This window comes from Petromyzon marinus, chromosome 15 (genome assembly GCF_048934315.1).
Source record: "Petromyzon marinus isolate PM22_M1 ecotype Great Lakes invasive population chromosome 15, UKy_Petmar_22M1.pri1.0, whole genome shotgun sequence".
Lineage (NCBI taxonomy): Eukaryota > Metazoa > Chordata > Hyperoartia > Petromyzontiformes > Petromyzontidae > Petromyzon > Petromyzon marinus.
In genome coordinates, this window is record NC_133681.1 from 12,925,636 (window position 1) to 12,938,440 (window position 12,805).

Genomic DNA, 12,805 nt, shown 5'->3' on the forward strand with positions numbered 1-12,805 from the left:
TATTTTTTAGGGGAGAAAAAAATATTTGATTAAATTTCCAGATCTTGCCGTCTGCCGTATAACATAATCACAATATAAATTAATGTATTTGCCAGTGCTGTTGCCCAAACGGCTACAGTTTAAAAGACCATGCAATAAACGTTACAGACATTACTAATTGGCTGGGTGGCTGGGTTGCTAGCACTGAGCTGGCACAGATGAAATCTTTGGTTTAAATCTGGGTACCCACCTGTGATTAAAGTGAGTCCTCAAGTGAAGCGACTTAATGGTTTAAGCCTGGTAAACAAATAACAACACAAATATTAATTAATTTGTATTTTCACTTAATTATAAATACATGCATTCTTATTTTGAGGATTTCTATTTTTATTTGACTGACATGCGATGACAACTTTTCAGTTTATATAAATGGTATGGTATACTGGGCGTGAATACAGGAGCCACTTCACGTGGTCTCAATGTACATCTATCCTGGCACAAGTGCTATGGTGACATCACCGCAACTTTAAAGTTAATGGCGGTTGTTGTTGTGTTGTTATCGCGGTGACCTGTAATAGCTGACATTTTCTAGGTCTATTCTGACACAGGGTGGTGCACTGCTAGCTGTACGCATACCACATAGACATACCACATGGACGTGTTGCATTATACGATAATTTGAATAAAATTGAGTACAAAATACACAATTTACGCAGTTATTTTTACTGGTCTCCGTTGCTAAAGAGAAAATGTTTATTATTGCACTTTGACCTTCATAAATAAAGGCCTTCCAGTGAACAAATATATTTAATGTGTAAATGGATTTCACACTCATAAATGTATTCTTACATTCATCAGGATATGAAATGTCATACCGCCTGTAATTTAACAATGTGCAATGTGATATTTACGGTGCGCAATATTTGCTTAATCATTTCATGGTATGGAAATACACATCATGTATAGCTTTTAACTGTTAATAATTCATTGTGTAACAACATATATTTTTTGTTCCTGGGTAGTAAGTGTTATTTCCTAATTGCTTATGCCTCAAAAGTACAGAAAATGGCTATTATTCCCCACAAACTTTGCTTTTGTGATCAGGACAGTGATATTATAAAAAATGACCTATTTTCAATGAGAAAACGGGCGAATTTGTGTAATTCCTTCACGTAAAGTCCTGGTCACAAAAGCAAAGTTTGTGTGGAATAAAAGCCAGTTTCTATACTTTTGAGGCATAAGCAATTAGAAAATAACACTTACTACCCAGGAACAAAAATCGTGTTACATAGTGAATGTAAAGCCCGTTGGGACAATGAAAGCGTCCCCTTGTCATATTAGTCAAAGCAGTTGTTTGACCATACTTGACCATGCTGGTCAGTGTGGGTTGGTGAAGGAGATGCCCAGGATCAGTTCAGAACTCAACTCACATCTCCCGGTTCACTGCAGTGCGCTATCCATTGCACTACCGGTCCACCCCGTTTTAACTCTTATGCTTCTCATACTTAAGAAGAGCTGATATACCACAGCCATCACGCAACAACCCTATTTAACGTGGATGTGTTACTAAGTAGACAAATGTACGGGCCTTCCAGCGCATGTTGAGTTCACTTTACACATCAATACCACCGAGTAATTTGAGTCAACGTGTTTTATTATAAAACACAATCAATTCCTGTACATGAATGCAAAATGGATAAAACAATCCATTCAAAGTAGTAAACAACACTGCTTGCACCATTTGAGTTTACATTTTATAAAGAATTTAAAAACCAATCTCTTAACCGTTAAAAACGTATATGTCAAGTGCAGCACGGTTGGCTGCGTACCTCCGATTAGCACATTTGGCTACGCACAGTGCGAAAGAATTTCAACATACATACGTTGATAAAGCAAATAACATGGCGATAAAAAGCAGGTACACATGCATTTAAAACATGGGCACATCGTAATATTGCCTCTTCCAAAACCTGCTGCTATAAAAACAAGTAAAAACAACCTCACCCTCGGAACTGTTACAACCATGGTCCGTTTCAGACACCATATCACATTCTGCAAGTTTGCGTAATATTGCTGTGCAATGAACCCTCCATGGGAGGGTGGAGCAGCGTTCTATATTTAATGCGAAATGGGATGGTGTCTGCCTCCTTGAGCGCACTTGGTTTGACTGTCAATTCCAGAGGTTTTGAAGACAGTGCTTAATGCTTAGTGCCTCCGGATGCCAAGTCATATTACACCACTGCTCATCACGTATCGTATACTGCATATGCACACACAGCACGATGATACAAGTTGGCAGCTTGGAGATTCATGCAGACTTGTGTGCAAGACATCCATCCAAGCGTGCTAAATGGCAGTCCACAAATGAGTTTCCGACGTTTATATACGGACTGAGTGTCATGCATGTGGGTTTTATCAAGGTACTTTGGTTTAATCCCACAGGTAACAGTACCCAGTCTAGAACTGGCCACATCACAATCCAGGACTTTCCTGTCAAGTATCCTGAGACTCGGGCTTTGCTGGATAAATAAACATTCCATGAATTTAGCTAAAGAACAAGTCGCCAGCCTCTTCAACCTCCACATCAGGCACCGTCTGGTCGTCATTCCTTGACCAGACACAGCCTGTATTCACACTTGGGTTCACGGGCATAGTTCTGGAATTTGTGGCGGTGGCCGTGGCTGACCCTGTGTCGCCAACTCTTAGCCAGGGGTGCTGGAGGGCATCCCACGCTGTGGCCCTCTCAGACGGCTCGTGTCGCAGCAGGCCCCCGATGAGGCACCGTGCCGCCGGCGAGAGCCACTCGGGTAGCGCGTAGCGGCCGTGGCGGATCTTGCGGAAGAGGGCCGAGGGTGCGGGGTCATGGAATGGGTAGCGGCCCACGAGCATGGCATACAGCGCGACACCCAGCCCCCACACGTCAGCCGCACGTCCGGAGTACGGCACGGGCCGTGGAGCGCCGGCGGATGCGGATGGCGACGAGCGCAGTAACTCGGGGCTCACGTAAGCCGGGCACGCGCGACGGTCGGTCAGAGAGTCGTCCATGCCCTGCAGCAGCAGCGCGTCCTCCAGCCCGTCCAGCACCAGCTGCGTCCTGCAGCGTGGACATGGATCATTACAACTTTCATTATTCTACAAATGCTCCACTGTTATAGAAAAAAGTTATGGAAAATCATAAATGTGTGTTTAATATGTAATGGTTTCCAATGTGGGTTTGTCTTTGAAAGTACTGAAATAGCAGTGCGGAAATCGATGGGTAGTAGTCAATGCAGTAAGCGTTTGAATATTTGCAAATAAGTCTTCTTTGCTCTGGTTTGTATTGTCAAAGTTTGGTCAATCCTCTGATCACTTTGCCTAGTTTTAATAGGATAAAGCCCTTATAGAAGCTCAACTTTACACTACAGTTTACTCAAAACAAATACAGAGTATTAAAAATGGGTTTGGACAACTTTAAGACTGTCCGGAACTTTTTTAGGGGTTTTAACCCATTACGCGTTGACTTCAACATTTCCCCCAAGTTTCTGTGATCAATAACAAGCACGAGTTCAAGTAATGAGTCATGTTTGCAAATGAGCGCGTGAGTTCACGTTTTATTTTAATGTTTTAATAATTTCAAGGTATTATTTCAAACTGAAAACAAGGGTGTGTGCGTAACGTAGTGCCTCTAGGCTATGAATGTATGTAAGTGAACGTGTCAAATTACAGCTAAAGCTGTAATTTTCGCACTTTGTCCCCGATCAAAGGTGTTTAGTCGAAGGCAGAAATTACCAACATTATTGAGCTTAGCAAGAAGCATACGGGGTAAAGGGCCAGAAGAGTTGCACTATATCCAGCCCTGTGCCCCCTCACGTACCGGGCCCAGCTCCAGCTCATCGAGGATTGGGGGGAGCATAGCGCAGTTGTCCGGGAGGACAACCAGAACAGTAATATACTGCTAAGGGAAATAATTTTGGTGGGCCAAATGGATATATAGTGGGACAGGACCCACCCCAGGACCCACCCCAGGACCTCCCCCCCTCATGCTGGCTTTGGCATGCACTGTTAAGACAGCCTGCCAGGCAAACTGCCCTCACTCCAACTCGCTTTCCAAAAGCCAAGAAACTTTGACCCTTATACACATGACTCACAACACATGGCATGAGCACACATGATATGGTCCCATCCTCCCTAGGTATTGTAACAACGAGAACAGAAAAAAACGCAAATTGCTGTAAACATTAACTCGCATGTATTCACCACCATCATCATATTTGGTATCCTAGATATTGTCTGGTTCGTTGGTAGACCACATATCTCCAAGCATTTAAAGGAAAATGTACTGCTTAAATAGCAACATTAATTGAGTCTATTTCACTAATTGGGAGCAGATTTGAAGCATTTAAATTATAATTTCTATTTGGTTGTTTTTGCTCCGATTTATATTCCTTTCATTCTTGTATTTGTCTTGGCATTGTTGCTCTTGTCATATCGGTGACCCAGGTAACCTTTGCAAATGAGAAACTTTCCTGTCTCCCTAGAGAGTTCCACACCTGGTTAAACAAACCTAACTTGAAACCTGAAACCCCCAATGTACCCCATAGTAAATCCAGCCGTGCCACCTGCCCTGCTGCATCTACGCAGGCGTGAGTGTGTGTGCGCGCGCACACACACACACACTCACCTTTCGGGGTCCCTGAAGACGAAGCGACGCAGCTTGAGGTCGCGGAGCACCAGGCCCCGCTCGTGACACCGCGCCACCGCCTCCGCCATGTGGCGGAAGAGTCGCGCCGCCTCGGGCTCCGGCAGGCGGCCCCGCGCCCGTACCAGCGCGTGCGCGTCGCTGTGCGCGTGGGCATGCAGCGCGTACGTGTGCCGTGAGCCCACGAGCAGCTCCACGGGCGAGGATACAAGCTCGTGCGGGCACACGCGGCGGTACGCCTCCAGCAGGGTCGGCCAGCGGGCCGCCTCCACCACCTGCGCGCGACACAGGCGACGGGGAGTGTGTCATCGTCATTGGTGTTACTGTTGTCGCGATCACCTCCATTGGCACAATCATCGCCATCACTGTTATTATGATCACGATCATCTCAACAGTCACGATCATCACCATGATTGTTATTGTTTTCACGATCACCATTTTTGTGATCACCATCAATGTCATCAACATCACCATTACTATCGTCATTATTGTCACGATCACCAGCAATGTCATGATCATCATTTTGATGATAATAATAATGATGTCAAGCACGTATCAACGAAAGCTTCAATGAGTTTTAAAACTCTTTCAGGAAGGTAGTGAATTGAGGATATATCGATGAGATCTACCAATCCATGCCTCAAAAGCACTTAATTGATCGCTGATGTGCACTATCAATTCTCGCCATCACTATCACTCGTTATTTTCATCATCAATAAAACAGTAAGTAGTAAAACATTGCGTCTCTTGGATAATAAACTTGAGACTGAGTGGCGTTGCTTATAAATAAAAAAAAAACCCCTACTAACTTATTTTCATTTTCACTACCATTTAAATGATTGTCATCACTAATATCAAATTAATAACTAGCTAAATAACTCAAGTGAGACTTGAAAATGAGTCTTGAGTCAAGGGTATTTCTGGTTGAAGGATATAACGATCACCCCTCTTCCAAATAATTCTATCGTGTATACCACCAATCGACGCAACATTATAAACACGCACTCGTGTAAATATATTGTCTCGGCTGAATCAATTAGATCCTGACAAAACTCTGCACTCCGCCTACCTAACTACCCGCTGTCAAATGCCTACCCCCTCTCCTCACAGGGTGAAATGTATGCAAGTGTAATATCATACTATAGTTTCTGTTCGAGAAAAACCCGACCACATTGTGGTGGGCTACGTCGAGTACGCAATCTGCAGTGCAACGCTGACTTGCGCTTGACACTTTGTTGTTTCGCTTTACAAAACTGTCCCCGTGTGTTCACTCACCCATTCCGTGAGTCGCGTAACCCTGTTGCAATATTCTGGGTTGGTGAGGGCGTCCATAGTTTTACATTATCGTGTCCACTTGTACCATCTGAGTCTCATGTTTTCGTATAACCACAGACATATGAATAAAGTTCTGTTCAGTACTGCACTTATGGTTATTCTTTCCCATAATTACTTCAATACTAAGAATGCGCAGGGTTATTTCAGAGAATAAAGCAATATATTTGCAAGGTATAAAAATTCCTACAAAACTTCCAATATTTTTTACTTGAGTTAAAAAGTAACAAAAGACTGGTAATTATTGTTTCCTTAACAGTATAATTCACGCGTATATTATTGTGCCACGGATTTTTTTGGTGGCAAAATATGCACGTTCGTCTCAAGAGGAACACAATGGATCAGATAACATACACAAGTTACAAACGTTACACAAGTCCATGGCTGATAAGAAAGTAATTGGGCTTGGGCAGGACACTTATATTGGTGATAGCCGGTGGTCCATATTAACGTGGGAGTGGAGCCAAATCAACACGCCCGAAACGACCCCCCACCCCCTTCCCCGTCTCAAATACGAAGCGATTAAATCAGCTTGTATGCAAGAGTCAAATGTATTACATCGATTTGCTTTAAGAGGCATTGACCGAAACGTTGCCTATTACGTATTTGTTTTCCTTTGTATGGCAGTGCTATTGACGAATGTGTTTGGGGTTGTTATTGTGCGACGTGCTGAGTGAGACACCCACTACCAACGCAGCATCAGCAGCACCACCAAATATTTGCAGACGTACGTGTTGCAGTATTGTTGCATCACGAGGTTGTTGAGAGCTAACAAGAGCTCAGGGGGGAGGTATTCATCCACCAGTGAATAAAATAAAGCTAATGATGGTGGTGTCTATTTAATGGTGGATTATTTAAAACGCGTTTTTTTTCAAGCCGTTCAGCACAACAGTCTCCAGGCATCAAAACAGATCGTGCCCATCAAGGTTAAATATTTTATTGCTGGTTCCAATAATCAACGTGGAAACTCCCTTACCCGCCCAGCACTGAATCACAAATCATCGTTGCATTGTAAAGGAAGTCAAGAATTGAAGTTGAAAAGAACAGGAGATATAATCTATAACCGATAAAGAGTCAGTGCATTCCATTTAAAATACGTGAAATCAGCTCATGACCTAAATAATTATTCGATTTTCACCAAAACGCACTCGGACTGAAACGTCGTCCCGACAGCAATCTGATTTGCGAAATCCACCCGGGCTCAGCACTTGAACTCAGCTTTTTTACACATGTCTTTGATTATATATTAAAAAACCCAATGGGTGTCCTTTAAAGCTACCCAGCTACGTCTCAACCACAGTAGAGGCTTGAACCGGGTGTCTGTGGCTCCCATCCACCACCACTCATGCGTCTCTCCTCTCTCAAACCCACAACCCACCTTGCAGATGAATTCCTTTCCCGTGGCCTCGTGCACCGCCCTGTAGCCTCCGACGTCGAGCGGGGCCACCAGCAGGTACTCGCCGACCCTGGCCGGGCAGTGGCTACGCGGCTCCACGGCGGCCAAAGCCGGCGGGAGGCCCTCGCGGTCCGGGTGGTGCCGAGGGGTCTGGTGGAGGGCCCCGTCACCACCGCAGCTTGGCCGGGCCCTCTTGCCGAGCAGGGAAGTCGGCCGGGCCTCCTGGAGACGGCGAGTCCCTTCCATCGGGTCGCAGTGAATGTCGCCGAAGGAAATGCGGCGCGGTGCCCGTGTCGATGTGCTACGTGTGATGCCCGGGGGACACTCTGACCGCCAGGCCGAGCGAGCGCCTCTTTGTAAACAGCTCTCCTCCCCGCCCCCCTCGCAAAAGCTTTGTCAATCTGCGGCTGGCTTGGTGGTTTCGCCACGCCACGTCTGAGCTACCAAACACACACACACGCGCACACACTGACCCAACGGTGGTGAAGTAATCGTCGAGTTGACCTTCACGACCCCCGGCAGGTCAAACGCGGCCCTTGCATCAGCCCCTAATTTTAATTGCGCATTAATTGCGTCCGCGACAGGAGCGAGTTCCAAACTCTTTGGACCACACAAAGGCACGTGGCACATAGACTTACACCGTTACTACCTTATATTTTGTATCCTACGTTTCTATTTCATGAGACTTTCTTTTTTTAACTGAAACGCTACTCCGAACGTCGAGGTTTTCTGAATAAGTTAAGACAAGTGACGTTTGCGAGGTATTGCACTCCGGTTGCACAGCGTTATCGAAACACACACAAAAAAAAAGAACGCCGTTTACCACAAAACGACGAAGTCTCTTAACTTCGTGACTTAAAATCAACAAACAACATGAGCTGCGGCTCCCATCCCCACCACGCACACGGCGAGGCTGAGCTGCAACCTCCTGTGTAACGAGTGAGATATAGAGGAAGAGAGGAGCAAGGAGGGAGTGTGTAACATCATCACCACCACCACCACCACGCACTCGCCTCGCTCTCTCTCGTTGGCCACATCGTGAAACGCGAGGCAGCGATTGAGTCAGCCCGTCTCGCCCCCACCCCTCGGCGCCCAGCCCTCGGCTTCCCCGCCCTTGCCCCCCCCCTCGTACTCGCCCCCCCCGCACTCGCCCCCCCCCCGCACTCGCGCCCCCCTCCCCGCACTCGCGCCCCCCCCCGCACTCGAGCCCCCCCTCGGGCGCGCAAAATGAAAGCAGAACTGGTGCGGCGGTGACGTAATAAGTCAAGAGGTAAACAGCCTCTGTGGACGAGAAGTGACGTCAGAGTGCTCGCTCGCTCAATCACTCAGTCTCACTCAGACACTCGCAGTCTCACTCAGACACTCGCAGTCTCACTCAGACACAGTCTCACTCAGACACAGTCTCACTCAGACACTCACAGTCTCACTCAGACACTCACTCAGACACTCATAGTCTCACTCAGACACTCATAGTCTCACTCAGACACTCATAGTCTCACTCAGACACTCACTCAGACACTCACAGTCTCACTCAGACACTCACTCAGACACTCATAGTCTCACTCAGACATTCATAGTCTCACTCAGACACTCATAGTCTCACTCAGACACTCGCAGTCTCACTCAGACACTCACAGTCTCACTCAGACACTCACAGTCTCACTCAGACACAGTCTCACTCAGACACTCACAGTCTCACTCAGACACTCACTCAGACACTCATAGTCTCACTCAGACACTCATAGTCTCACTCAGACACTCATAGTCTCACTCAGACACTCACTCAGACACTCACAGTCTCACTCAGGCACTCACTCAGACACTCATAGTCTCACTCAGACACTCACAGTCTCAGACACTCACTCAGACACTCACAGTCTCACTCAGACACTCACTCAGACACTCATAGTCCCACTCAGACATTCATAGTCTCACTCAGACACTCATAGTCTCACTCAGACACTCGCAGTCTCACTCAGACACAGTCTCACTCAGACACTCACAGTCTCACTCAGACACAGTCTCACTCAGACACTCACAGTCTCACTCAGACACTCACTCAGACACTCATAGTCTCACTCAGACACTCAGTCTCACTCAGACACTCATGGTCTCACTCAGACACTCATAGTCTCACTCAGACACTCACTCAGACATTCACAGTCTCACTCAGACACTCACTCGGACACTCATAGTCTCACTCAGACACTCACAGTCTCACTCAGACACTCACTCAGACACTCACAGTCTCACTCAGACACTCACTCAGACACTCATAGTCTCACTCAGACATTCATAGTCTCACTCAGACACTCATAGTCTCACTCAGACACTCGCAGTCTCACTCAGACACTCACTCAGACACTCATAGTCTCACTCAGACATTCATAGTCTCACTCAGACACTCATAGTCTCACTCAGACACTCGCAGTCTCACTCAGACACAGTCTCACTCAGACACTCGCAGTCTCACTCAGACACTCATTCACTCACTCAGACACTCACAGTCTCACTCAGACACTCATTCACTCACTCACTCAGACACTCACAGTCTCACTCAGACACTCACAGTCTCACTCAGACACTCACTCAGACACTCATAGTCTCACTCAGACATTCACTCAGACACTCAGACACTCACTCAGACACTCACAGTCTTACTCAGACACTCACTCAGACAGTCTCACTCAGACACTCATAGTCTCACTCAGACACTCACTCAGACACTCAGACACTCACTCAGACACTCACAGTCTCATTCAGACACTCACTCAGACACTCACAGTCTCACTCAGACACAGTCTCACTCAGACACTCACTCAGACACAGCCTCACTCAGACACAGTCTCACTCAGACACTCATTCACTCACTCAGACACTCAGAGCCTCACTCAGAGCCTCACTCAGACACTCGCAGTCTCACACAGACACAGTCTCACTCAGACACTCATTCACTCACTCAGACACAGTCTCGCTCAGACACAGCCTCACTCAGACACTCACTCATTCACTCACTCAGACACTCGCAGTCTCACTCAGACACTCACTCATTCACTCACTCAGACACTCACTCAGACACTCGCAGTCTCACTCAGACACAGTCTCACTCAGACACTCACTCAGACACTCACAGTCTCACTCAGACACAGCCACACTCAGACACTCACAGTCTCACTCAGACACTCACAGTCTCACTCAGACAGCCTCACTCAGAGCCTCACTCAGACACTCGAAGTCTCACTCAGACACTCACTCAGACACTCGTAGTCTCATTCAGACACAGCCTCACTCAGACACTCGCGCAGACACTCATTCACTCACTCAGACACTCACTCAGACACTCGTAGTCTCACTCAGACACAGCCTCACTCAGACACAGCCTCACTCAGACACTCACAGTTTCACTCAGCCACAGCCTCGCTCACTCACTCATTCACTCACTCAGACACTCGCAGTCTCACTCAGACACTCACTCATTCACTCACTCAGACACTCAAGTCTCACTCAGACACAGCCTCACTCAGACACTCACTCAGACACTCACAGTCTCACTCAGACACTCACTCAGACACTCAGACACAGCCTCACTCAGACAGCCTCACTCAGACACTCACAGTCTCACTCAGACACAACCTCACTCAGACACAGCCTCACTCAGACACAGCCTCACTCAGACACTCGCAGTCTCACTCAGACACAGTCTCACTCAGACACTCACTCAATCACTTACTCAGACACTCGCAGTCTCACTCAGACACAGTCTCACACAGACACTCACTCATTCACTCACTCAGACACTCACTCAGACACTCGCAGTCTCACTCAGACACTCACTCAGACACTCGCAGTCTCACTCAGACACTCGCAATCTCACTCAGACACTCAGACACTCGCAGTCTCACTCAGACACAGCCTCACTCAGACACTCACTTAGACACACTCAGACACACACTCGCTCACCCACTCAGACACTCGCTCAGACAGTCTCGCTCAGACACACATTCGCTCAGACATTCACTCGCTCAATCACTCAGACACAGTATCGCTCAAACACAGTGTCACTCAGACACGCATTCACTCAGACACTCACTCACCCACTCAGACACTCAACTCAGACACTCACAGTCTCACTCAGACACAGTATCGCTCAAACACAGTGTCACTCAGACACGCATTCACTCAGACACTCACTCACCCACTCAGACACTCAACTCAGACACTCACAGTCTCACTTAGACACAGTATCGCTCACAGTGCCACTCAGACACGCATTCACTCACTCACTCACCCACTCAGACACTCAACTCAGACACTCACAGTCTCACTCAGACACAGTATCGCTCAAACAGTGTCACTCAGACACGCATTCACTCACTCACCCACTCAGACACTCAACTCAGACACTCACAGTCTCACTCAGACACAGTATCGTTCAAACACAGTGTCACTCAGACACGCATTCACTCAGACACTCGCTCACCCACTCAGACACTCAACTCAGACACTCACAGTCTCACTCAGACACAGTATCGCTCAAACACAGTGCCACTCAGACACGCATTCACTCAGACACGCATTCACTCAGACACTCACTCGCTCACCCACTCAGACACTCGCTCACCCACTCAGACACACACTCGTTCATACACACACTGAGAGACACTCAGATACTCACTCAGACAAAGATCCCCCGTGTAGCCTGTAACAGACTGTAGGGGCAAGTGCTGTTAGCGAGCAGCACCTATAAAGGCCGGCACGGCACACGTGGTGGTGGGTGGCCAGCACCACGCCCGGCCGCCTTTGTCTCCCCAGTGGCGATGTTTACTACACACCGCACCAGTTACTCATTTGAGGCTGAGTAGACCTTGGCGAGTCCCGGGACCGGTTCGGATAATCGTTACGGGTATTGGCCGTGAGCGGGAATCTTATTAGCGCAGTGCGCTAATCACTGCGCCACCGCTCCCCACAAGGCACAACAGCCACCACACGTCAGAGGGGAGGCCACATGGCCAGAAATCACTTGGCGAGTGTCGTCAGCTGTGGAGGCTGGAACACCTCCAGGTCATTGTGACTGTGATGATTAATCCGTGTCCCTTTTAGTGAACACAAAGCGAAGTTGAGGCGCATCACTGAACATCGTAAAATCAGTTTAGTAAACAAGTCAACGCGATACTGTGTAGTACAACTTTACTGTTAAAACTGGAATCGTAAACGTACATTTACAGGCCTGTTGTCAAATTACCTGCTGAGTAAGGAGCTGTCACTACGCCGTGCGGACCATGGGGGTTATTTGGCCATACTTTACCACTCTGAAAGGTGCAGGTTGGTCGAGGTGGAGGAGCAATGTGTCCTTGCCCCATGCTGTTCACGATGTATCCCCGAAACAGCCGATAGCAACGCGTTAATGCGTGGTGGTCGCC

General features: G+C 47.5%; 1 protein-coding gene across 1 annotated transcript; it reads right to left on the reverse strand.

Annotated features, from left to right (window-relative positions):
- Window positions 1-1,615: 1,615 nt before the first annotated feature.
- LOC116942680 (tribbles homolog 3-like) lies at window positions 1,616-8,453 on the reverse strand. The gene is made up of 3 exons (XM_032954903.2): window positions 7,368-8,453; window positions 4,640-4,932; window positions 1,616-3,073 (listed from the first exon to the last, which is right to left on the reverse strand). The coding sequence occupies exons 1-3, from the start codon at window positions 7,629-7,631 to the stop codon at window positions 2,524-2,526; spliced, it is 1,107 nt and encodes a 368-aa protein (XP_032810794.2). The 5' UTR covers window positions 7,632-8,453; the 3' UTR covers window positions 1,616-2,523.
- Between the last annotated feature and the right edge of the window lie 4,352 nt (window positions 8,454-12,805).